This window comes from Anguilla anguilla, chromosome 1 (assembly GCF_013347855.1).
Source record: "Anguilla anguilla isolate fAngAng1 chromosome 1, fAngAng1.pri, whole genome shotgun sequence".
Taxonomy (NCBI): Eukaryota; Metazoa; Chordata; class Actinopteri; order Anguilliformes; family Anguillidae; genus Anguilla; species Anguilla anguilla.
Genome location: NC_049201.1, coordinates 31,302,834 through 31,330,832, shown reverse-complemented (window position 1 = coordinate 31,330,832; position 27,999 = coordinate 31,302,834). Strand labels below are relative to the sequence as shown.

The following is a 27,999-nucleotide window of genomic DNA, read 5'->3' as shown; positions in this document are numbered from 1 at the left end:
CGGAGGATCGGTTCCTTCGGACAGCGCAGGACCCTGTCACCTGGATTGTTTCATTTCGAGGTAAATAAGATAACGTTAGTTTGGCCAGAGGTAGACATCTACGTCCAGTCCCACTTCTGATTTCAGAGCGATTTTAAATGGGTTCAGCCGTTCGATATATTTTAATTTCAAATGTTCATATTATCAGTATTAGACCTATTGATTTAATAGGCTGGTTATAGACTACTGATATATTATTCAGAATAATTATATCAAGTGGGCATTATTTCAAAACAGAGAAAATTTGAATAAATTTAATGAAGCACTTGTGCTTTTGACATTTTATATAGCTGGCTACGTTTTCATTTTTACCCGTTTATTAAAAACCTGAAATGTATTTACCTGAAGGTAAATTAATTAAAATGTGCTATATCTTTGTAGATAATTAATATTTTTCTACAAAACATATCTGTTCTTGAGGCTTAACACTGGTTTGCATATTGTGGTGAACCCTCTGAGGTTATGCTGGTGTAGTATTCTCTTTATGGTAGTCTTTGATACATCAGTGCCTACATCCTGGTTAGTGTACTTGATCTGTTTGACAGTTGAAAAGCGGTTTTCAGAAATGAAGATATTATTCGGTCAATCACTAATGGTCTTCCGTGGGCCTACCCGGTCGTTTGCTAATCCGGAGTTTACCAGTGCATTCTTGCTTCTTAAAACCTAACAGTTGATTTTGACACACCCAGTGGTTGCCTATGTCTCCGACTAATTTTACTTATTTTCTGGTCTCATAATGGTCCACTTTACTGGCATTGACACTTCTTTGGTCCTCATGTTGAGAGGCAGCAGCAACAGACTCCAAATGCAAATTATACACCTGGAGTCAGCTGAAGACTTTTTATTAGCTTTCTTATGCGTGAACTGAAGGTGGCAGCAGTCACACCTATTCGTAAGTAAAACAGGAGCTGACCCTAAAAACATACACAATTTCAGACCCATTTCAAATTTTCCCTTTTTAGCCCAAACTCTGGAGCGAATAGTTGCCATTCAGCTTCAGGACCATCTTTCCACCAATCAGTTACTTGAACCTTTTCAGTCTGGTTTTCACACAAATCATAGCACAGGGACTGCCTTGGTGAACATTATCAATGATCTTCTCCATGCAGCTGACAACAACCTCTTAAATATCTTAGTGCTACTGGATCTGAGTGCTGGTTTGACACAGTCAGTCACAAAATTTTGCTTGAACGCTTGGCTAGTCTTGGTATCACCCATCTTGCACTTTCCTGGCTGAACTCATACCTCTCTGATAGGCAGCAATACATATCCATAAAGAATCTGACTTTGCTTCTGTCACTAAGGGTGTACCACAGGGTTCGGTGCTGGGTCCTCTCCTCTTCATTATTTATCTGCAACCACTGGGTCAGATCATGCGTCATCATGCTATTAGTTTTCACTGCTACGCTGATGATACACAGCTTTATATAAGTTCCAAACCCTCCTCTGCACTTCCTCCCCCATCTCTCATCAACTGTTTGCAGGACATTAGAATTTGGATGACCCATAATTTCCTCAAACTTAACGGTGACAAATCTGAAGTAATGCTTATAGGGTCTAAATCCACCCTCTCCCAAACTCCAAACTTTTCCATTACTATTGACGGTTTCCCCATCCCACTTTCCACTCATGTGAAGAGCCTTGGTGTCATTCTTGACTCCACTCTCTCATTTGAACCTCATGTAAAACACATCACCAGATCTGCCTTTTTCCATCTCTGAAACATATCAAAACTCAGGCCCACCCTATCCTACTCGAAAGCAGAAAATCTAATTCATGCCTTTGTAACATCTCAGCTGGATTACTGTAACTGTTCTCCCCAATCAGATCAATACACAAACTTCAGTTAGTTCAAAATGCTGCAGCACGAATACTGACCCATACTAAAACATGCGATCACATCTCTCCAATCCTGTACAAACTTCATTGGCTGCCAGTAAAATTCTGAATACAATTCGAAACCCTCCTGCTAACCTACAATGCACTTCATGGTTTAGCTCCGGCCTATCTCACTGATCTTCTCCTGGACCACACACACACTCGCTCGCTTCGCTCCTCCTCTGCAAAACTTATAACTGTCCCCACATCTCGTCACTTGACTCTTGGTGATCGGGCTTTCTCCTGTGCAGCACCCAAACTTTGGAACACACTCCCTCCCCACATCCGTAATGCTGAGACTCTCTCCACTTTTAACACTAGGAGCGCTGTGACAGGTCATTTGACCTGTCACTGAGATATTTCGGAGTTTAGGATTTTTTTCATTTAGTTACTAGCAAGCTACATCATCCGCATTCACTGACTTTTCCTAAATATTTGTTCTTTACGTACCAGCGTAGTAGGAATGTCAAAGTCCCGTTTGGAAAATGTTAAAAGCACCTTATTTCACTTCCGTGTGTGTTATAACAGTGTTGTTAAATTACGGCCGTCTTCAGACTAAGGAGTCAGTTTTCCTTCACCACACCAGGAGGCGCAAGGATATACTTTTCATCGCGGTGGACACGCATTTATATTTGTACGAATGTTTTATTTATTTTGTTATTAGAAATATTTGTTTATGTTTATTTTGAATAATACATTATATAATGTTTTAAATATGTGATCTTAAAAAATATTTTTATAGGCTATTGCGTTCGTTTTGTGATCATTTGTTTATGCCTATGCCTTTCCCTTGTGTTCTGAAATCATAGCCCTACATTTTATTTTTACAGTTATTATACAACTGGAAATTTCTAAATAAGGGTTAAAATAAAATTGATCCGTCTTCAAATGCATAAACAATTTTTTTTTTTCAATTTTATGCATTATTATTCTCGTGCACAATGGCTGCATGCGACACGTTCACGTACAACAACAATGCTGCGTATGATATTGAAAAAACTAAATCTAAGCTAAAGAAACGACTACAATATAACAAGATAAAAATATATTCGAAGCGCTATTTGTTTCGGCTGTTAATTTGTTTATTCATAGAATATTACAGTGAATACGTCTTTTTGTAGGCCAACCCGGACGTTTCTTCCGCCATGGGTTCCCTCGGCAGATTGCCAATGCATTTTTCCAATAGGGATTTAGTTTTCTTCCGAAAATAAGACCTATGGTTAATTTATGCCTAAAACAGTTTCACGTTTTGTTTTACGAGTTCTATGGGTTCGCCGCTCACTCACGCTTAGCGTTCGACGCTCAGCGTGCATGCGAGCTAGTAAAACAAGAGTGGTTATTGCAAAAATGTGACCGCTCTTGTAGTTTCAATATAGAAACTTAGCCTACTTTTCAAAAGCACATGACAGCTTAGAAATCCACGGTTGACAAACAATCGTGAAGCTCATTTAGGCTTACGTTCACCACAAACCTTACTTTCGGCAGAAAACTAAATCCCCACGGGAGAAATCTGATGAGAACCCAATGCCAACTTACTTCCGGGTTTTAGGACTACAAACTGTAACACTATTGCAAAAACAATCTAAAATAAAGAAACCACTACAATACAGCATGATAAAAATATATTTGAATCATAGCGTAGTTTGTTAGTTTATAGTTAGTCATGGTTTGTTTCGGCTGTTAATTAGTTTATTTATAGAGTGTTTCAGTGAAGACGTCTTTTTGTACACCAACTCGGACGTTTCTTCTGCCATCGGTTCCCTCGGCAAATTTCCTATGCATTTATCCCAGACGGATTACGTTTATTTAGTGCACTTGTTATCAGTGGACTTTCTGTGAGTTCTGATCAAGCATACCTTGCTCGTTGATGTATACACACACACACACACACACACACACACACACACACACACACACACACACAAAATATGCTAAAAAAAATTATAGCTGTATCATATCCTATTTTCTGTGAGGTAAAAATGTGACGTGACACATTTGGCTTTTGAGGGACCAGGAAATAGGGGACATTCGTTTCAGGGAGTAAAGGTTTTGGGGGGAAAAAATCATTGTGGAAGCACGCGAGTGGTGACACGATGTCCGGTTAGGCTAGGCTTTGCAGTTGCTATTATGTATAACTCCACAATTTTTTAAAAACATAGTATTAACCTTTAGGCTACTTGAGAGAACAATAAATGTAACTATTACATAGCCTACAATCAAAAATGATTTCTCAAATGTGAAGTGTCTTGTGATGTGTTCGTGTGGTGTATGCTGTTATTCCGTTGAGTAAACTAGTAATAAAAATCTTTTTTTAAAAACAGTAAACTAAATAGAAAAAAAAGAATAAAAATGTAGAAAAAAGTATAAGCAAGAGCGAGAGATTGTTGCGTAACTAAAGGTAATACAAGGCATACTTTGTAGCGTAACTAATTACGGCTAAGCAAAATACTTGTATTATTTTTGAGTAGGCTAACATAACATAATAATATTATGTGCCGGACAAATAGAACATTTTACCTCTCCCTGGAGAGATATCAACTTTCAAACATTCACACGTGGCATAAGTGAACCATTCTCAAGTGGGACATTCACATGTCAATCTAAGGGTAAGGGTAAGACCACTGATCTGTATGGGACATTCAACGCTCACCCCTCCCCCACCCGAGAACACAGAAAACTTCAGATGCTTTAGCGAAGCATGGCACAGCATGGTTATGCTGACCGTAATTTTTCACTTACTTAGAAACGAAAGCACATATTCATGCATGCACGTATACAGATGAGACGGCATCTTGAGCAATGTGCTATCGACCGAACTTGCAATGTCAAATCACATGATGGCAAAGGCAGCTAAGCTTACAAACTCCGCGGCATATAGGCGACCAGCAGCTCTTTAGTTTGTTGGTCAGTTGGTCCACAAAAGTGTCCTCCTGTGGATGCATGCGCGGTCGCAGCTATTGCGGATTTGGGCTTGTTATTACTGATGTTTTATGTTTACTATTAACATTTAGCCTACTAATGTTTTATATTGATTTTCTTGTTTATTGATTTGATATCAATAAATACATTTGCTTATCCATAGATTGAATGGAAATTTTTAAATATTGTTTTCACAGTTGAAAATGTAGGTTTTGAAAATATAAGTTAGGTCTATTGAGGTGAAGTCTCCAATCGCCATCACTGGTGTCGTGAAGAGGAAGAAAATCACACCCCTCTGCGAAGCTGAACATTCACACCTACTGGGTTTGACTCGGGGCCATAGAGAAAAAACTATCAGCTCTGGTTTCGCTAAAGGCATCTAAAGAATTCAGTATTCTGGTGCTGGGGGAGGGGTGAGGGACGATTCAATGGATGAGCGTGAACGATCGTGCGTGAATAGCTGGTAGTTTTTTTGAAGCTATTATCATGAGTAGGCCTTTTAGGCCTACTGAGTAGTAAAAAGATAAATGCCCAAAACAAAGATACAAGTGTCACATTTTTACTTGTTTTTTAAGTTTTACTTATTTCTAGTCATAATAGGTTCGGACCTTGTTTCATATTCAAAAATTAGAGCCTTGCACGTTAGGAACTGTGTTAGAAGACTGCTCACGCTGTCTGCGTAGATGCAACAGCACATGCATAAACTATCGGGATGCGTTGCGTGGGAATATAGGCGTCTCTGTGCTTTACCATGTCCACGCAATCATTGATAGGGTTTATGGAGTTTATGAAACTAATTGCCCACATAATTACTATTCCACTTTCAGCAATACATTTACAGTTACCAATCGGGAGAAACAGGTCGCTACCACTAATGTTACTAATGATCGGCACATGTAATGAACAATTTTCTTACACTATCATAGGATTGACAGCCCAAGCAAGAATCACGTCAAATAACCAGGAATAAATGTATCATTATTTATATTCTTTTAAAATATTTAAAATATTGCGATCGTTTCGTTATCATCTCTCTAAAATGCATGTGAATTTCGTTTGTATTCCTACACAAACGAAAATCATAGTCCTACATAGTTATGCAAGTGGAAAAATTTATATAAGGGTTAAAATGAAATGCATCCATGTTAAAATACCACACAATGGAAACAGATATCCTACACGTTTGCAGATGTTGCTATTATGTGCAACTTTTTTAATTTTTACGCAGAGTATTCACATTTAGGCATCTACATAATTATCAAAGTTTTAATCGAAAAGATTGTTAATGTAACATGTTATGGATGTTACATCCTATCAAGGAATTTACTTTTCACGCACCACACCACGCCCCTCACACCTGAAACTATAATGGAATGGGCGGGGCTGTTATAATAATTTCTATTCAAATTATTATTGGGCTACGAAAATATGGCTATAAAAGAGAAGCATGATTATTTCGGCGACCAGTTCGGTTTGGTATCGCTTGCCAAGATGAACACACGACCACAGAGATACTCTGCCAAGCAAGCTTTGGACCTGATTCAGGATGCCAATGAAATGGATTCGGGCGATGAGGAGTTGGAGCTGGATATTGAATTTGATTCAGCTTCTGAATCTGATTCTGAAGTTGAAACTGAGACTGCGACTACGACTGAGTTTGTCTCAGAGAGAGAGGAAAGGGCAAACGATGGGACAGTTTGGGTCGAACAGACTGCTGGTAATGCTCTGGGCAGAGCACCATCCTGCAATATCTTACGGGAAAAGGCTGGGCCCACACGGTGCGCCAAGGAGAACATTGTAAGTCCGCTGAGCAGTCTGCTATGTCTGATTGACATTCTGATGTGGGGGCAGATTGTCAAGTATACTGTGGCAGAAGCCCACAGAAATGGTGCAGAAAACTGGGACCTGTCAGTCGACGAATTGAAAGCTTTCGTGGGACTGCTGTATTTACGAGGCATCACTGGCGGTAAAAGTATGAATTTAGAAGACTTTTGGTCTTCAGACTTGGGAAATCCATTTTTCAATGAAACTATGTCGCGGCAAAGGTTTCGGGACATCATGCGCTATCTCAGATTTGATGACAAGGACACAAGGGCAACACGTCTTGAGAAAGACAAATTTGCCATTATTTCCGAAATATGGAGCAAATTTGTAAGCAACAGTACTGCGTGTTACACACCTGGAGAAAACATAACTGTTGATGAGCAGTTGTTCCCAACTAAAGCGCGGTGCCGCTTCACGCAGTACATTGCTACTAAACCAGATAAATTTGGGATAAAGTTCTGGATAGCAGCCGACGTTGAAACGAAGTACATGCTGAACGCTTTCCCATACCTTGGGAAAGATGAGGCGAGGCCTGTCGGTGAACGATTAGCTGACAATGTGGTCATGCGCCTTGTGGAACCCTTCGTCGGAAAAGGAAGAAATATAACCTCGGACAATTTCTTCACATCGATTGCCCTGGCGAACAATCTACACGCAAAAAAAACTACATTGGTGGGTACCATGAACAAAAAGAGGAGAGAAGTGCCCCCTTCTGCGAAGGCACAAAATCAAGAGAGATTTTCCACCACGATCTGGAGAGCTGGACACGCTACACTTACGGTTTATCAGTGCAAGCCCAAGAAAAATGTGTGCATTTTGAGCACTATGCACAAAACCGTATCGATCGACACTGATGCCAAAAAACTGCCAGAAACCATCGCCCATTATAACGCAACAAAAATGGGAGTGGATGTTTTGGACCAGATGGCACGGCTGTATTCGGTCAAGGGGGGCAGTCGTCGTTGGCCAGTTGCCGTTTTTTACAACATTTTGGATCTGGCTGCAATCAACGCCCATGTTTTGTACACGCAATGCATGAACAAAACAATTAGTCGGAGAAGATTTATTCTTGAGTTGGCCAAGGAGTTGCGTGCAAATCACATGACCGCAAAGGCAGCTCCGCGGCGTACCGTCCTAGCGCCCCTCTGCAGTCCAGAAACCCCCAACACACCACAGCGAGAGCGGTCACTAAAAAGAAAACGCTGCCAGGTATCCAGATGTGGAGGGAACAAAACTTGTGATATCTGTGACAAGTGTAAACGACTTGTCTGCGGCAAATGTACAAAAATGCAACCCAAGCTCTGTCTTGAATGCTGACGGCGTTACCGCATTACCAGCAGCTCTATTGCTAATGTTTTATATAGATTTTTTATTTATTGATTTGCGGGGTGATTCTAAATAATTCAACTTGCTAGCTATATATTTAGCTAACGTTATATTTTCAAAATCGTTTCAACTTCCTAACAATGTGCTGTATGCTTTTTGATCTAATAAAGCAAATTACTGAAGACAGGTGTCTCGTCTTTTTACTTTGTTGCCATCTCAATTTGACTTTGTGTGTGCGCTGAAGCGATAATCAGTTTTGAAATTCCACTTGGTTGCTAAGGTCTTATGTACAGTGCGGTATTATTCAGTGTTACGAATGGGTGTTTTTTGTAATTACGATGAACAAGAGACTTCTTTGGATTTCGAATCCCCAGTCGAATAGTCACAGCTAGCTAGGCTATGACCTGCTTGCCTGTATAGCCTACATGTTTTCTGGTCACCGGAAAAAACTCGTTTGAACAACAGGATTCTTGCATGTATATATTTGCTATGGTCTTATGTACAGTGCGGTATTATTCAGTGTTACGAATGGGTGTTTTTTGTAATTAGTCTACGATGAATAAGAGACTTTGGATTTCGAATCCCCAGTCGAATAGTCACAGCCAGCTATGACCTGCTTGCCAGTGTAGCCTAGCCTACATGTTTTCTGGTCACCGGAAAAAAACTCGTTTGAACGACAATATTTTTTACATGTATTTTTATAAAACAGAAAACCCGACCCTAAAATTCGCACGGGTGATGATGCGTTTCCCTCCAACGACAGCGATCAGTGATCACATGCGGAGGGAAGCGGCTAATTTTAGCAAATTGGCGATTTATATGTTGTTAGCCTATTTGATTATTAGCATTTATGATATTATGCATGAAGAATAAACTGTCAAATTTGTTTTTGAAAAACAGATTTCACCTCCCTACAATCTGTTTATTGTTAGCTTTTCATACAGACATACTGTTTATTCTAAATACATTTATATTGCAACAATGTGTTGACTAGAATGCCGAGCCGTAACTAAAACATAACTTACTCTGATACTCTGACAGTCTAAAATCTCGCAAATATTTCATTAGGACAATGGGCTGGCAACCTTTGTCAGCTCCTGTCTAATAAGCGCCATCTAGCGAACAATGCGAATATTTACAGTTTGAAGGCTAATGTGTCATTTGACCCTTGGCCGCGCGAAAAGTTATTTGAATGCCAGGAAATGGTCCGGCGCTCCTGGTGTTAAGAAACATTTCAAAACTCACCTCTTCTCACTAGCTTTTGCCTGACAGCTATCCACTCCCCCATGGCACTTTTATTTATTTATCTATTTATTTATTTATTTATTTATTTATTTTATTTTATTTTATTTTTTTAAATATCATGTCCTGTAAGTGGTGTCTTGGTCTTTTCTAACAGTTTTTAATATCATGTATGTATCTGTAGTGTCTTGTCATTCTTCTAACCATTTTAATACCATGTAAGGTGACCTTGAGTGTTCAGAAAGGCACCTGATAAATAAAATGTATTATTATTATTATTATTATTATTATTATTATTATTATTAACTAATAATGCAATGACACACAGCTTTGTTTCATTTCACATCCAATGTGCTGGTGTACAGAGCCAAAACAACAAATATTGGATTACTGTCCAAATACTTACAGACTACACTGTAGTTTTGACAATTGTTAATGCAATGTAAAAATGTTTCATTTCAAGTCCAATGTGCTGGAGTACAGAGCCAAAGCAACAGAAATTGTGTCACTGTTCAAATACTTGTGAACTGCACTTAATTCGACATTTAAATGTCAAGCTTCCTGAAGTTTCATATCATGATTTTTTTTGGTGGGAGAGAATGAATTAACTAGCTGGAACTCAGGTTGTTGTGGTTGTGGGATCTACATTTTCTGACTGCTGTATAAAACAACTTTTGACATACAACACAAACAGATTTTATAGGTGTAAGAATAATGCAATAATACTTACAACAACAGTAATTACACAGTACTGACAGCTGTAATTACACTGATATTAGAGTCACTTAGCATAAAGTGCAACTATATTTTCTTAATACCACCTCTTTCTTACCCAGCCATCAATCTGTCACATTTGGGACCCTACTGTGTCACAAATGAGTACACCACAACAATCCAGACAGGTCCAAGCCCCCAAGATAAAATATGACCGGGAGTTCCTGCTGGACCTCCGGTTTGCTGATGTCTGCATGAGGAGACCTGAGTGGCTGCCACACATTAGCGACGTGGTCCTGGACAAGGTAGACTTGTGCACCCCCCTCTGGCTGGGAGGAAGGACAAGTACTTTATTTAGGTATCAGGTTTTTTTCACATCCTGAGTATTCTCTCTCTCTCTCTCTCTCTCTCTCTCTCTCTCTCTCTCTCTCTCTCTTTCTCTCTCTCTCTCTCTCTCTCTCTCTCTCTCTCTCTCTCTCTTTCTCTCTCTCTCTCTCTCTCTCTTTCTTTCTTTCTTAGCCCAGCAGACTGTCCCTGATCCCCTGGGGTGCTAGCCCTCTCAGGGGTGTGAATGATGGCTCTGATTTCTCCCCGCCCTTCATCAACCGGGGAAGGCAGTCCATGGAAGGAAGAGGAACTGTGAATCATTCAGGGGAAGCCAGCCTGTATCATCACCACCCCCCTCCTCGCATCCTTCACAGAGACAGCTTCCAGAAAGCAAGGAACCCAGGGAATTCCCAGGTCAGATCCCTTCATAACTTGCACCCTCAAGGGGTATTTGGATAGTTTTTTTACTTAGAGGAGGGAATTTGTAAAGGCCAGCTGATTATGGGGCAGTGTTTTTGTGCTGTGGAAACAGTTTTCCAAACCTTTACATAACCATCCGTTTCCACAGCCTCTCAAATCAATGCCAGATTATTCCACCCATAGTTATGCTATCCTCATTACATCCTGAAGGGAGCGGCCACACAGAGATGGCTGAAATCTATTACACACACATTCTTCACTGTCCGTTTTGTATCCATCTCTAACTCACTTTAGAAAAAAGGCCAGTTTAAGTGGCATCGTAACTGTTGGAATCACGTAATCAGTGTTACCATGTACCTAGTAGCTAGATTAATTACGTTAATGTCTTCCTCATATTAAACCGTTCTCTGATAAACAGTGATGGAAAGTCTAGGTTCAGGAAGTAAAAGTCCTGCCATGTATTTCTTCCACCCATGAACTCAGCCAGCTGATTTCACAAATTATTTCTAATTAGACTGAAGAATTGTGCTCATTAGCTATTCCCGGTGATTGGAATAAAATACTGGGGAGGGTTTTTTACTTTCTGAACCTGGATTTTTAATTTTTGCAGATAAGCAAAGTAAGCAAAGCATAAGTAAAAATATGTGCAAAGCTGTGGAAAAATTTGTGGATGGCCCTCCACTCCTTTCTGTTGTGTGTCATTGTATGAGCCCCATTGGAGAAAAATTAGCTCAATCCATTTTTTAAAGATGCAAAATCACTGAGTGGGTGCTCCCTAACACCTCCTGTTTCCTTGCCCTCATTCCAGCCACCCCAGATGGATAACTCCTGGATTTCCCAGCGTCCTCAGCGTGAGGAGCTGAGGAAAGTAATCCCTGGCATGCCACTTGGGAGTGATGTGCTGCTCAACAGGGCGGAGAATGCCTGGAGGCCGGCAATGTGGAAGCTGACGGTGGGGGACAGGGGGGAGTCCGATCACGAGGCGGCTGGGACACAGGAGATCCTCTGCAGAATACGGAGCATCCTCAACAAACTGACCCCAGAGCGATTCCATTCCCTGGCCCGGCAGGTGGCCTCGCTTGCTATCAACACAGCTGAGCGCCTCAAGGGTGTCGTCTGCCTTGTCTTTGAGAAGGCCATCTCCGAGCCCAAGTTCTCCGTCACTTACGCTAGCATGTGCCGCTATCTCATGGAGGTCAGAGTGCAGAACCAATATGGTGCCCAGATGGTCAGCTCTTTTATTACTTCAGTCTTACTTTAGATGTTCTAGCTGGTAACAGGAGTTTACAGTTTTGTATGGCAGTTTATGAACATTCAAAGATCTTAGCCAAGGACAGAACTCCTATTGCCATCAGTGTTGTTCTTAGCCACACCCCTTCAAGAATATTCATAAAATGCATCAAATTGGAGTGTGTCAACTTGGAGAGACACAACTTGCATTTTCAGAATATGGAGCTGACCATCTGAGAGTAGACATAATGTATGTGTTTGCATCTTTCTGTTATATTGTAACTTCCTATTTGTGTTGTTTGCCCTCCGACTTTAAAAATAATGGTAATAAGATATGAGGAGTCGCATACTTTCTGTCTGTTCATCAGTTGGGTTGTGCACAGCATTGTCGACTAAATCAGTAATCAAAATCCTGGACATGTTTAGCCATTAGATCTGTTGTTTTTCATTGTTGCCCAACACTTGATCAATTAAAACAGTTAACTCAACTTACCTAGCTTTGTGGGTATGCATTGGTTGTCAGAAACAAAACCAGAAGGCCATTTGGCTCTTCAGGGCTAATGTTGGGGGCCTCAGCACTAGGAAAATCGTTCTAAGAGATCTGAGCAAAGATTTGTGCCTTTCCTCTTATGAAACCTGTTTTCTCCTTCCTAGCTCAACGTTCCCACTGTTGACAGTTCAGGAGACACCCTAAATTTCTGCTCACTGTTGCTGGATCTTTGCTGGAAGGAGTTCAAGAAAGTTGTGGAAAATGACAAGATTTATGGGAAGAGACTGGCGGAGCTGGATAAAGTTTCCACGGTAACATTTGGTGGGGCCATTTAAGGCAGGGTGGCTTTGGGTCTGACGGGTGCAACAGGGATTTCCTTGAGTTTTAGGTGGGCGGGATTTGAACTTGCCTGAGGTCATTGGAATTTGATGCATCTTATGAATATTCATGAAGGGGTGTAACCACCTCGTCACCTGCCAGAACGTCTTGTCATTAAGAAATAGACAGAATGGCAGAAATGTAGGGGCTGACTGTCTGGTTAATCTACAGAATCTGTGGTAATGGGATACAGTCACTGTGGAAGTTCAGTTGATAAGTAGATAAGCATGGGTCGCTAACTAACTCCTTACACTGGCCACTCTTGCTCGGGTTGGGCTGTGTCCAGAAGGAGGAGAAACAGCATCTGAGGGAGCAGCTGGAGGTGGAAGCAGAGGCCCACCGGCGATGGTCACTTGGTAACATGAGATTCATCGGCGAGCTTTTCAAGCAGAAGATGGTGAGGGAGAACATGGTGCAGAACTGCATTGCCAAATTGCTGATCAAGGAAACAGAGGAGGCCCTGGAGTGTTTGTGCTGCCTGCTCTCCACCAGTGGAAAGACTCTAGACTACAACAAGAGCAAGGTACTGCACAGTATGAAGCTATTATCAACTATCATAATCTTGCTCTCACCTGTATGCACATTGTTTGAATTTATACCATGGTCTGGGCGAATACTTGATTCGGATTGGCTGGAAAGTATGCAATAAAAACTCATACCCATACACCTGTGGCAAGTAGGTCCAGTCATACGGTCTGACCACTGTTATAAATTCATACGCTTCCTACTGTTGATACGATATTAATGTGTGGTTGCAAATGCTGAAAGCTCTGGTAAAGAACACTTGTTTTATATTGACTCTTGGTTACATCAACACTGAGCGAGTTAAGCAGTTTGGTGTAATATATGTGCCATAATTATTCAATTTTGTGAGCGTCCACAAAGCATGTTCTGCTATGTTAGGCTGTTTGCTCCCATCTCATCACACAGGTGCTCAAATAAATGAAGACTGCTTCACTACAACAGTATAGCTGCAGGTTCAAGGGAAATAGATTAGATGGCTGGATAGTCTGAGATCATTTTGACCTAAGATTTGAATGAACTGAATTTTAATGCTAAGTCACGTGAGTGACAGTGAAACTAGCATAATGCTGGCTTTCTACGTGACTAGAGCAAGTGGACAAGAATGAGTGTATGGTTGCATATCTACGGTTTGGGCTATTTGCTGGAATCTTGAAGTAACATTTCCATGATATATATATATACATATATATATATATCAAGCTCCATAATGTTTGGGTCATATTTATTCAGGTTTTACATTTGTAATCAAACAATTCACATGTGGTTAAAGTGTACATTCTTAGCTTTTATTAAAGGGTATTTAGACATTTTGGCTTCACCATGAGGAAATGACAGTACTTTTTCTACATAGCCCTCCCATTTCTAGGTACTCAGTGACTACTGTCTGTTGGCAGCTCTTTTGCTTAATAACCTTTGGAAGCAAAACATTCTACAAAAATAAGTGAATTTTTTTTGGCAAGTGACCATAGTATAAATGGCCTGAGGTTTGTGGTTATATGAAGTTAATGTACTCCAAGGCAGGCATTCATATCAGATCATTCTTTGCCTCCATGTCGAGCATTAAAATCATGTAACTGAATATAATTGTGGATTACTCCTTACTTTTACAGATTACATTTTACAGTTCGTTCCTTCGTAGTAATGGCCAAGGAATGTGTAGTCATTTTATAAGACCAGGTGCAGACACATTTCCATTTCTATATTCTAAGATGATAATGCCCCCATGAACACTGCTAAACAAATTCTATAGTGGTTTCATAAAAACCAGGATGAAGTCAAACCCCTATCCCATGGCCTCCACTATCACCAGAACATAATTGTACTTTTATGGAAAGATCTGGAGCACAGAGTATGAAGTAGATTTTCAACACCTTCATCTCTCAAGCAACAGAAGGCTTTTACTCTTCAAGAATGGTCCAATATCCCACTAGGTAAAATTCAGAACTTGCATGACAGCAGAACTGAAGCTGTTCTTAAGTCAAAGTGGCCCTACTCCCTATTAGTTGCAGTACTTGATATGCATATATTGTAATATTTTTCCAGATTTTGTCCATCCATGTGTAAACACACATGCTTTCAAACATGCAGCCAACAACAAACGCATGTATTAACAAACACACATTCACACAACAACATACATATCCACATATACACACACATGTGCACCCACATGCTCAAATACATACACATGCACATATTTGCCCACTCATACACACATAGTATGTGCACACAACCACCTTCCTTGCCTTCTGTCTTTGCAGCCCCATATGGACCAGTGCTTTAAACAAATGGAGGAGATTGTTAAGGGGAAAAAAACCACGCCCAGAATACGTTTTTTGCTGCAAGACATCCTGGAACTGAGACAGGTATCTATATGTTTGACAATAACAATGATATGAAGAATATTAAGTCTTTTTATCTGAAGAATAAAAAGACAATGTTTTTAAATTAAAAAGGTAGAACGAGTCGGGCTTCAACAAAAATAATTCCAAGGAGTGCCGATCTCAAAAGAAGGAGGGTGAAATGGAAAATAGCTCTGAAAAGAGTGGTTACACATCCAATATTAAAAAATCAGATGGAATACTAATTTAACCGTTGATTTATTTAGGCCAACACCTAACAAAACAGATATGTTTCAGCTAAAACTAGCTTTCCTTGGAGCAATTAAGAAATGAAGCTTGGTCAGAATACATGCATAGGTTTTGCACTGCAACACGGCTGCAAACAATTTCAACAAACCCATGAATCAATCAATCATTGAACACTAGTCAGTACAATCTATTAAATCTATTCAATACATGGAAGGTACATGGATATTAACAAACAACAGTACTTACAAATGATTTGAAGAATCTATCACCATTAATTAAAATGTGCAAAAACAAAATCACTTTAAAGGGTAATTACACCCAAGATCTTTTTTTTTTTTTTGGGCTGTAAACGAGTTTGTACGCCTACATTATAATGAGAAACATTTTAATCCATGCCATTATTTCAACATTTCTGAAATATTATCATTTGCCAGAAAAAACTGGTAGAAAACATCTTGGTACTGCCCTCCAAAATTTGAAAAATTCTTTCTGCATTCCTCTCTGGCCCCTCACCAATCGTGATATCATAGAACCTCTTTGGAGGCACTATTACATCATGTAGATGTCAATCAAGCCATTAAGCTGGAAAATTGTTGCTGCCCTCAAATTTGTCCAATTAGTTTTTAATACGACCAAACACTGCCGGCACCTGATTGGCTAGATTGGTTGTGTTTTTTAAACTGGAGAAATGTTTTGCAAACTGGAGAAACATGGTGGGCTGTCCATAAAATTTCTCATCTTCCACCTAAACAGTCTATGCAAATATGTTTCTGAAAACATTTGAGGTGAGAAATAGGCCATGTAATTGCTGAATATTGATTCATATTCTATCTGCAATGCCTAGTTTGACAGTTAGATCAGAGTTTCATGAGCCAGGCTACACAGTTGAAATTAATTTGCATATAGAATTCTTTCTGCAAATGAGATGGACACACCTACTCCACCCACCTCAGGATATATTTTTCATAACTGTGTCATAGGCAGAGCCAGGCTGAGACAGTGAGTACAATTACTGTTTAACATAAATTGTATTTTTGGCAACTGTTCTGTCCTACTGTGATGTATCAGCATGCGGTTATTTATGTACTGCTCACTCACAGTGTCTTGTGGAAATGCAACAGGGGAGGCACTGGGACACAACACAGCAGCACAGTACAATCTTGGTAATACTTGCTAATGGCAATGGTCATATCTGGTCTCAATTACTTTCCTCATCGCAGAATAACTGGGTCCCGAGGAGAGAGGACCAGGGGCCCAAAACCATTGACCAGATCCACAAGGAGGCAGAGCAGGAAGAGCAGCAGGAGCAGATAAAGATCCGACAGCAGCTCCTGCCCAAGAGGGACAGCTGGGGCCGTGGAGGCCTGCACCCTGCCTGGGACCACAGCTCCCTGCTGCTGGATGAGTGCTGGAACCCCTCTCCCGTCTCACCTAAGAACCACCATTTTGATGCTAGTCAGCTCAGCAGGATTGCCAAGGTAAGATCAGAATCATAATCAGACTCTATTCTGGGTCTGAGCTGCTGCTTCATTATCGAGTAGCCTGCAGCCTCTCTACCTTTCACTATTAGTGGAATATGACATAGTTTACATCACATTTTAGGTATTTATTAGATGTTATTATCCAAAGTTGCTTTCACAGCTTATTATTGCACATGCAATCTATTTGTATAGCTGGCTATTGACTGAAGCGATTTGGATTAAAGTGTCAAGCCCTGTAGCAATATTGATTCAATGTGTTTTGCACTGTAATTGCTCCTCTATATGCTATTTTTCAATGGTAGCGTCGGGTGCAAAATTCCCACCGAGTATTCAAATGTGGTGAAGTACGCACAGGAACTTGCATGCAAAATACAAAAGAGCAAGTACCCAAAATCCAAAAAGCATCCTTAAAATTAGATTTGATATGTTGCTCAATATGACAATGTCAGATGCATCGTTGCAGTCCTCTTTCTCCAAAATATGCTACTGCTAGATAAATTAGGAAAAATAAGCACTTGATGTGCTTCTAGTAATAGCTTAATTTAGAATGTTATTTGGAGTGAGAATACTAACTTTTGTGACAACCAGTCACCACAGATGTTGCCAAATCCGCCAAAACTGAAAAATTAAGGATAGACACTTTCGGTGTCTTCCTCAAACATGGCAGTATCTCCTCTGGGAATTGAACTCACATCCTTTTGTAGGCCAGATTCGTTAACCACTACACTATATTGCCACCTCTGATTAATGAGGTCATTTGAAGTTTTAAAGGTTGTAGGATGATTCTGTATTCCGATTTCCTCACCATCAGATTGGATCATTGGACATCAACAACTTGCTTTTTATCCCTGGAGGGGAAGGAACCTGGAGGAACTGGAGCAGGGGCAGTAATGGGGGTTCAGGCTTCAAGCACAGTGGGGATCCAGGTAGATCCACCATGTATGATACATACTCTTGCACTCACGGAAATGCATACACACAAGCTTATTTACTCTGATACTCTCACTTGAATGCACAAGATGACAAACCCACACAAGCCACTCACATAAACACACAAACACACAAAGAGATGTGTTTACACAAATGCACATCCTTACATGGACTCACAATCACCTCACACAGTGTTACGCACAAACACTCACGTATGGCTGTTCACACACACAGATGCATTCTTTCATAGACAAAATGCTCACACAAACAAATGCCATTTCACACACTCGCCACTTGTTGTTAAGAGACTACAGCAGGGTTAACAGAATCATTGTTTCATTATGAGACAACCACTTTTCAACATTCATCACAGGTCTGCAGTACCCAAAATGTAGGAGTGCTAATGTCACCACCTTGTGGACAAACAGTGCTTTTATCATGAACTTCATGCACATTTTCTTCCTCTCTCACAGAGTCAGGATGTCTTGGCACCATGTCCCGGTCCACTGACTGCTACCGCAGTATCACCCCAAGGTCAGTTCTGACACAGCTGTCTGCATGTCCAATGGTTTCCTTGATGTCTTGTGTGTGAGTGAACTCATTTTGCCACCCCCCCCCCCCCCCCCCCCACAGACACATACACAATTTGAATGCCACAAAAATGTTGCATATGTGCAAATGTGGGGAAGTTGATTATTGAATCTTCTGCCCTGCCCCACTCAACAATCCATCTACTTAATAAATGATGAGAATTTCACCGGTTCTGACCATCAATGCAGGAAATTTTGAAAACCCCCCCATGCATGTGTGGGATTCCAGGTGAAGGAGCAAATTAAGAAATTAAACCCTGATGTCTAGTGAAAAGTTCTTCGTTGTGCAAAAAAGGAGAGAAAACTTTGCAAAATCAATAAAAACTGTTATGGAGTACTAGAGATACATGCAGAAACTTCCAGCATACTCTAGTCAGGTGGAAATCAGATTTGAAAAATACACTACATTGCCAAATGGACCCTTATGTGCTTGTTGAACATCTAGTTCCAAAACCATGGGCATTAATATGGAGTTGTCCCCTTTGCTGCTGTAACTGCCTGCACTCTTCTGGATCGGCTTTTCACTAGGTCTTTGAACATGGCTGCTGGGATTCACTTCCATTTAGCCACAAGAGCATTAGTGAGGTCGGGCACTGATGTTGGATGATAAGGCCTGGCTCGCAGTCGTTGTTCCAATTTATCCCAAAGGTGTTAAAAGGGGTTGAGGTCAGGGTGCTGTGCAGGCCAGTCAAGTTCTTCCACACCAAACTCGGCAAACCATTTCTTTATGGTTCTTGTTTTTGCACAGGGGTGTCATTGCAAAACTGTTGCCCGCTGCAATAACAGTTGCATTTTTCTTCCGGTCGGTTCCAGAACTGGTGCCATGTGTACGTATCAACATCTTATTGGAAACAACAAAGCATGTGTAACTCTGTGGTTATTCATGTAGGATCTGGTTTGGACTAGTGATGGGAAGTTTGATTTTTTTTCCTGACTTGTTCATGAACGATTTGTTCAATGAAAGCAATAAATCTTTCGATTTGTTCACTCGATTCAGTAATCCCTACATCCCCAGAGTGTATAGGAAGCCAATTTTACAAACAGAAGTGCAACCGAATCTTCACAGTGTATTCATTCACGCAATATGAATTGAGCTAACTTTATATCAGCTAGCTACAGAGCCTGGTTAGCTAGCTTCATAGCTAATACAGCCACGTACAGGCTTAGTGAACGAACGTATCAGTAACTTGTATATACACATGTGCAAACTGTACTGAAGTTTAAATCACGTTTTATCTAATAAGGGGTTGACCAGAACTGACCGGAAGTGGAAGGCAACTGTTATTGCAACGGGCAACAGGTTTTGCTGTGACAGGGGCATTGTCATGCTGAAACAGGAAAGGGCCTTCCCCAAACTGTTGCAACAAAGTTGGAAGCACACAATTCTCTAGAATGACAAATGTCATTGTATGCGGTAGAATTAAGATTTCTCTTCGCTGGAACTAAGGGGCCAACCCCAAACCATGAAAAATAGCTCCAGACCATTAATTGAACTGACTTGTTGGAAAGGTGGCATCCTATAACAGTGCCATGTTGAAAGTCACTGAGCTCTTCAGTACAACCCATATTACTTCCAATGTTTGTCTGGAGATTGCATGGGTGTATGCTTGATTTCATGCGCCTGTTAGCAGTAGGTGTGGACCCACTAATTAGCATAGTGTAAGATTTGCCCTTCTTTTCTCTATTTTGCTTATTTATCTAATTATTTTTGCAACAAACAAAATTTGTGTTATGCACTTTGGGGGTGGCAGGGTGGTGCAGGGGGTAGCACTGTCATCTCACAGCAGAAGGTCTTCGGGTTCAAATCTCGGCTTGGGCCTTTCAGTATGGAGTTTGCATGTTCTCCTCCTGTGCATGTGGATTTCCACTGGGTACTCTGGTTTCCTTCCACAGTCCAAAGACATGCAGGTAGGCTAATTGGAGACTCTAAATTGCCCATAGGTATGAGTGTGTGAGTGAATGGTGTGTGTGCCCCGCGACAGATTGGCGGCCTGTGGAGCGTAATCCAGCCTCTCACCCAATGCACGCTGGGGAAGGCTCCAGCACCCCTCATGACCCTGCCCAGGATAAGCGGGTATAGATAATAGATGGATGGATCATTATTGCTATGATTTGGATTTGCCTTTGGTTTCTATATTTATCTTTGATTTTAATTTTGTAGCACCTTCCCATCACTCTGTGATGTTAGCTGTAAATATCCTCCCTCAGAAATGTTTGGAACCGGGACTGTGGGAGATACAGTGACCAAATTGACTGGCCCGAGAACTCAGGTCCACACTGGGACCATTTCGAGCACTGTGAAGATAGGGGCCTGGAAAGACAGAGGCTTCCCATCAGAAAACAGAACTTTTACCCAGAGACTAAGGAGGGTAGCTGGGAGACAGACTACTGCAGCTCTGCTAGCAGCATGCACCAGGGCCGTGACTGGAACAGGGGCAGATGTGACCAGGACCAAGTTGGCAACTGTAACTTCCCGACCTGGCCTGTTCTGGCCTGCTCTGCCTCATCTGAACCTGGCCCAGCTCAGTTTGGCCCAGGTCAGCCCAACCTGGCTCAGCCTGTCCCAGCACTGCCCATTCCAGTGCAGCCTAGCACTGCCCGGCCCATCATGACCAGGGACAAACTGGAGAAAAAGTCAAAGGCCATCATCAATGAGTACCTACACATCAATGACATGAAGGTCAGTAAGGAGCACTTCCAAACAAAACCACATAAATGCCCATAAATGTCATTCATACTCTTTTTGTAAAAAAATATTATAAGTTTGCTATTGGATCATGCATCCTAAAGTGACAAGGCAGTTCTAGTTTATTACCCTTACACTTCATTACCCCATAAAGTCCAATATGGAAATTGCACACACTAGGACCTTGATATTCAAATATATTTCGAATGTAAAAAAAACATTCAGATTGGTAAAATTAATGTTTGAATATGTGATCACATGTATATTAAAATCTAACTTTTCCTGTTTCCTGTGCTTGAAGTTTCCTGTTTCAAAATGTTACCTCTTGCTTGACCCTGTTTTTTCACTTGCATAACTGCTTAAACTGGCCAATCACAGAAGAGCTTACTCACACTCACATATTAGGTAACCTGGGCAAGAGCTTGGAAGTTGTGTTGGAAATTTACAATCCTTTTGGTGAGACGTATCTTTTGGCTCCATTTATTCAAAATGCTTGTTCGTTCGCTACTTGCACTGGTGTTGCTCAGTTCATAATTCGCTATGCACAAATGCTGTCAGTGCATAGCATCCACTCTATACCTAAATTTACCTAAATTGCTAATGTAAACAAAGAGTACTATAATCTATTTTTTCCTAAACTAAAATGTGATACCTTCATTTGACTTAGTTCCTGCTTTCTTGCTCCCCCTTGAGAACGTAACACGCATAACAGGAAGCACCCAAGAATATTTCATGACAATGCATTAATAACGAAGTTTGGATGTTTTCATGTCATGAATTTTCAATAAATATTTAAATATATTGAAATTAGTTTTCTTTTAATAGAATATTGTGATTAAATAGTTTGGTCCAATTGACAGCCCACACGCATGTGGGTACATGACAATGTTCTTTCTTCTTCTACTTTCTTGTCCAGTAAGGGATATATCCAGGGGTTAAATTGGGATTTAGGTAGGTGGACCCTGAGATCTGGTGGGAGGTGGGTGAAAAAAGTTACAAACCAATGTTTGAATGTCTCAGCTCAAAATAGTTGTTTCTTTAATGCATTGTGCACATAATTGTAATTAACAATGTATACTTGATGCAAGCTTTTACATAAAATATTTCAAGTTTATTGCATGTCATTAATTCTGAGAATTTTTTTTACCCACAAAAATAATCAGTCATCCTCCTCTTTTGTCCTCCCTTTCTTCCTCCTTTATCCGTTTTTCTTAAACTGTTGAATTGAAACAAAATAAAAAGCGGCGACTGGTGAGCTGAAATTTGGTGGGGCGCAAAACTTTCCTTTGAACTAATCATTGATCTCAAAACTTTTAATTAATTTTCAGTGATTAACAAGCATGCAAACGATCTGACTAATCAATTGGAAAGGGACACACGGCTTCTTCGCATTGTGTTAGGAACATTAAATGATAAATGCGATTTAGAAAAATCAGTTTTAATCATTAAGCAGTGGCGGAATCTTCCCCTGATTTTCCTTGAGTATCAATACAATTAATCCACAAAATAGGCTACTCAATACTATCATATAGCCTGCTCTCCCCAAATAGGCAGTTTTAGCGAGTAGCCTAGGCCTTATAGCCTACATTTATTTTCATTTGCAGTACGAAGTTGTGCACATTTTTAATAAATATTATTTGCGGATACATGCACTTCTTTCTCCGCACTAGTATTTATGGAAAATATCTGCAATGCGTAGATTGTAAATAAAATTGAAGTGCAGGTTTTGTTTTTTCTGGTTATTCTGAAAGCTAACATGGTAGATAACAGACTGGTGTATCTTGTTTGTTAAGTGTAGACTACTTGGTGATTAAAACAGATTTTTAATGGATAAATTGAATTTATGATTTAATCCCCCTAACACGGCATGAAGACGCTGTGTGTTAGGCTACTTGCCATTTGATTAGTCCGATCGTTGGCACGCTTGATAATAAAGGAAATTTACTAATGAAAACGTTGAGATCCATGATTAGTTAAAAGTGTGCTCATCAGTCGCCGCTGAATAAAATATTATGTATGTGGGAAGTATTCAATCCTGGCTTAGCAGCTGTCCAGCAACCTGCTGATTTTGCTCAAGCAATCAAAGTTTCCCTTAATAACAGCCGGCGTTCGTGGGGGCGGTTTATTCATCTCTCTTTAAAATGTTGCATAGATGAAATTACATGTTAATGAAATTACCTACCGCATCCGCTTCCAAACAATCAAGACAATCAACAGTATTTTTCTTTCTGTGCCTGTCTATTAAACGACTGTTCCTCTTGAGTTTTTTTTTTGATTGGTTGAGCGAGTAACTGGAACACATGGACTGGAGCATACGAAAAATGGACTGGATTGTCATAGTTATTTGTAAAACTCCCAGTCAAAATTATTTATTTATTTGCCAAAAGTGGGCGGACGCCGTCCACCCACGTCCACCCCCAATTTAACCCCTGGATTTATCACATCACAGCTCTTTTGTTGTGTGCAGTGCTAATTTAGCTACTGCTACTGCTACCCTAGTTGTGCAGATATCTAACTATTCCTCGCCTGTTCCACAGGAAGCACTGCTGTGTGTTCAGGAGATTGACTGTGCGCCGCTGCTCTTTGTGTTTGTGCGGAACGGGATTGAGTCGGTGGTGGACCGAGACACTGTCGCCAGGGAGCGAATGGGGCTCCTGCTGCACCAGCTGGTGAAGGTGGGCACCTTGCCAGCTGAGCAGTTCTTCAAGGGGTGAGAGACCAGGGAGTGGGAAGTGGTGCATGTTGCCAAAGTGAACTTTTTCATCCTGAAGGTTGTTCTGTTGTTTTTCCTGACATTGAGTTTCATTAATAAGGATGACCGTGTTATTGGCACAGGCTGCAGGAGATTCTAGAGGTGGCTGAAGACATGGTGATAGACGTCCCTCATATCTGGCTCTACCTGGCGGAGATTGTTGCTCCAGTGCTCTGCGAGGGGGGCCTTCCCATTGGACAGTTCTTCAGGCAAGTCATCCTGCTTTCAGGCCTTGCTGTTTTTTGGATAAAATTGGACACCCTTGCTCTTTATTAACCAGATGGTCAATTTATGTGTTCCTTCCCTCCTCTCTGTTCCTTTCTCTAGGGCATAGAGTTTCCAATGCAGTAACTTGGAGTTAGTGGATATTAATGTACAGCAGTGCCTACGCTCACTAGTATTATCTGGGCCATGCTCCTTTGTGAATATTCCAGTTTCAGTTGTAGAGAGACGCATCTTAATGTTTTGAATAGCATCTGGTTAGTCTAGAGAATCTGTAGTGTTATCTTTGCCCCAAAATGATGATAATTCCTCTTCAGGAATTTCCATTTTACAGAAATGGCAGTCATGCTGCAAGTCTCCCTTATACCAGAAATCTGTGTGCAGTGTTTCTGAATAGTGCAAGCTGTACATAGGCTCTGCTAGCAGCAGTGCAAAAAAAAACTATAGGCCAAATTGACGTATATAAAATTGGCAGTGCAAATTGCAGACTGACGGGGTATGTTGGTGTGTTCGCATTCTGCCTGAAATTAATACCTTATTTAGTAAGGCTACACCTAAGTACACAATCAGCAAATGGTACTGCCTGCTATTCACATTTTGCGTATGAAGCGGAGCTTCATTGAATACACAGTGCATTGAATACACAGTGGACTCAATTCTGTTAAATAGTGAAATCTGTTGATTTAACACTGAACATTGTACAGTGTATCTTCATTGGACATGGGGAAATTCATGTATATTCAGGTGCCACATAAGAGCAAAGAGCATCTAGCTGTGTAAGGCAGGCTAACTAGTTAGCATAGTTATTTTATAATATTTTGAAATGAAAAATCCAGCACAGTATGCCTTTAATAGTATTCTGTCAGGACCACTGTCATCAAAGTAGAACTTTATTGACAATAAAGGCAATGCAGATATGTTTGGCGGTATGGCTCTGTTCTGGAGCTCTCCCGCCAACCACGCAGCCCGCGTGGATAAGGCCGGGAGGCCAGCAGCCAAACCCCCCTAGAGGGGTACACACAGAACAGATCCAGCAGCAATACAAATTCTTAACACATAGGAATGGAGAAATGCTAATTCTTGACGCATGGGGATGGAACTGGGGTGGTGGAGGGGATTTACGAAGCAACGTGCAGCGCTTGCATGCAGGAGGAGCAGCCGAATGAGTAGAGGGAGGCTGTTTAAGTAGACCGCCCTGTTAGTGAATGTACTGTGATAGGCGAACATCACTCAGCTGAGCCATCAGCTGATTCAGCCGGAGCGCTTGACTCTCGTGGCCTGCCAGAACTACGCGATGCTCCATTTTTGAAACACTGATTTCTGATTTTTCTTATTTTCCGTTATTTTTCAACTTTGTTTTCAGGTTTCCATGATATAAAACTTTGCTATGACTGCTCTGTGACTTTAACCAATATTTAGCCAAATACCCAGCCTTTATTGCTTGGCTGCAATAATTAATGGTAATTCATATTAATAATCTGTAATAATGATTTCTTGCTCGGGAAGTTCAAATAATTTGTTGGAAAGATTCTCTGAGCATCTTCGAGAACTATACCTGTGTCTCTGTCTTGCTTGTGCATTGATTTATGCCTGATCTTTGGAGGCGGAAAAATTTCACGCAAAAATTGTGCAAACGTTAGTAAATTCAACAGAATACATAATTGCCCACACTTATAATAGCTCTGTCCATTATTTGTGTAATGCATATGCATTAAGGAGAGAAGCGCACCTTGTGATTACTGATGGCTTGCGAAGATCACCCACTTACTGCACTTCCTGCCCCATGCACAACTTTGATACATAAGATGCCTGTTTCTTGGGGCAGAACGTATTTGCTTTTGAAAATATTTGCAAATGGCTTAGTGAATCTGGCCCTATGTGCTAGAAAATCTTTGAAAATGCGCACATTCAAAAAGTCTCTCTGCAGGTGCCGGACAAAGGATGACAGAAGATAGAAGATGATGTCCACATAAATGCTAAATGCTCCCATGAAGGAGAAAGTTTAATAAGAAAATGACAAAAAGCAGGATGTTTCAATTCGACGAAGATCTCTGTGGAATGGAAACATTTTGTGTCATCTGTCATTACCAATTAATGGTAGCAACAGGACAGAGCCAGGATTTTTTCTGACTTCCTTTAGGGAACACTTTGGAAATTTTTACAGTTCTCAAAAAGAGTATAGGGATGTGATGGAATTATAGGCTGTGAATGTTAAATGGAAATGGGGCTTCAAAGAAGATTGCAGTATTATCAGATCTCTTTGCTATTTGGTGCCCTCTTTAGAATTACCTTGTCCTCTGAACCCACTCCTGTTCTTTTGCAGAGAGGCGTCCATGCTGCCACTCAACAAAGCTGGTGTCCTGTCGGTGGAGATTCTCCTCCTGCTAAGTAAAGAAATGGTGTGCATTTCCATGCTGAAATTTGACCTCAGCCAATCCCTATCTTGTGAGATTCCACCATTGTGGCAAGTATTGATGGTTCAGTGGTGGAATTCTTGCCTGCCATGTGGGAGGCCTGGGTGTGATTCCTGGCTAATGCAGTTACCTTTTTTTCTGCTGTTTTTTCACTCCCCCATGTAATGCACAGTGATTCACCTCAACCTCAAAAACCTTGCACTAATCTAGCTGCAGTGAGAAGCTCATTCCACCACCGAGGGGCTATAACAGACAGGATGGTTAACCTGGACATGCAGGCACTTCCCTCCTCTGTACCTGCACTCCCAGGTCATGTCTCCTTTCTGTTCTGGCCTTTTGGTGGCGGAATGAGCTTCCCATTGCAGTCAGAATGGCAGAAACCCTGCCCATCTTCCAAAGCAGACTCACCTCTTCAGATTGAACTGTGACTCCATTGAACCCATTAGATTACTTTCCTTTTTCTTTCTTTGGATTTCATTCATATAATGTTATCATTATAGCTGCATAAAGATAGATCTATCTAGTGGTACTTTCTTTAGTTACAATACAAATTGTTGTTGTTACAGTAGGTTAACATTACACTTATTGATCATAAATGGGCTTCTGTGCCTTCTTGGTGATATCGCATTTTTGTATTCCTGAGAGTAACCATGATGTTCTCCACTAATGCTAAGTTGCTCTGGATAAGTGTAGTATCTGCCAAGTGACTGGAATTTTATTCTAACCCAATTACACTGTGCTAGAGCAGAAACTCCGCTACCACACTGCAGATCTCAGAAACTCATGTGAAGTATGCGTGAAGTACTTGCAAATGTTTGTAATGGCACGTGTGTGGTCCTGTGTGTGTTACACTCACTGTAACTGCTTGTGTAATGGTCTGTGTGATGCAGTGTTTGATGAGTGTGTGTCTGTCTCGTAGAGCCATGAGAGGGTGGGGGAAATGTGGAGAGACTCAGGCCTCAGCTGGAAGGACCTCCAGTCTGAAAACAAGGAGGCTGTGATTGAAAAGGTGGTTGAATATGATGGAATGGCTGGCAGAAAGAGAAAGGAGTGTTGAAGGTGGCCAGGACAACATGCGTCTGGCTGCTAATGTACTGAATTTCAGACTGTGAAACCTGTTCACAGAAAACAGGGGGGCATACAGTACATCAGACAGTAACTGCAGTCCAGCCAGTTACCACTGTGCCTCTGTGTAAAAGTGTGAGAGTGGCCGTGAGCGCATTTCTGTTTGAGGGTGTGTGGTTGTGAGCACATTCATCTCCTCTCCACAGATCTGTTGTGGGTGTGCTTTGACACACTGTCCCCTGAGGACATGACCAAGGAGAAGGCCCTGCACCTGTGTGACTGGGACTGGGATTCTGCAGGGCAGCCGGGGCTCTGTCCAACTCTCCAATAACATGGCACGTTAACAACAGCGCAACACAGCAGTGGAGAAAGGCTGTGTAATTTTACTACAGCATACAACAATGATAATAAAATATATATTTTTTAACAATAATGAGTTTTAGAGGAATTCTGCTGG

The 27,999-nt window shown here is 41.0% G+C and overlaps 1 protein-coding gene across 1 annotated transcript; it reads left to right on the top strand.

The window, feature by feature from the left end:
* LOC118223358 (eukaryotic translation initiation factor 4 gamma 1-like) lies at positions 1 to 27,881 on the top strand. Its single transcript, XM_035409784.1, has 16 exons — positions 1 to 60; positions 10,065 to 10,247; positions 10,462 to 10,683; positions 11,498 to 11,884; positions 12,574 to 12,720; positions 13,074 to 13,310; positions 15,073 to 15,177; positions 16,623 to 16,880; positions 17,695 to 17,809; positions 18,287 to 18,347; positions 20,612 to 21,083; positions 23,627 to 23,799; positions 23,925 to 24,050; positions 26,387 to 26,462; positions 27,397 to 27,486; positions 27,749 to 27,881. Exons 2-16 carry the CDS (start codon positions 10,104 to 10,106, stop codon positions 27,791 to 27,793), a joined length of 2,658 nt encoding a protein of 885 aa, XP_035265675.1. The 5' UTR covers positions 1 to 60; positions 10,065 to 10,103; the 3' UTR covers positions 27,794 to 27,881.
* The last annotated feature ends 118 nt before the right edge of the window (positions 27,882 to 27,999 follow it).

Bases quoted from the DNA above. Each gene is read 5' to 3' on its own strand.
- LOC118223358 (XM_035409784.1), top strand. From the start codon at position 10,104: ATGAGTACACCACAACAATCCAGACAGGTCCAAGCCCCCAAGATAAAA. The intron at 13,311-15,072 runs GTACTGCACAGT...CTGTCTTTGCAG, and splicing joins TAGACTACAACAAGAGCAAG to CCCCATATGGACCAGTGCTT. The intron at 18,348-20,611 runs GTCAGTTCTGAC...ATCCTCCCTCAG, and splicing joins TACCGCAGTATCACCCCAAG to AAATGTTTGGAACCGGGACT.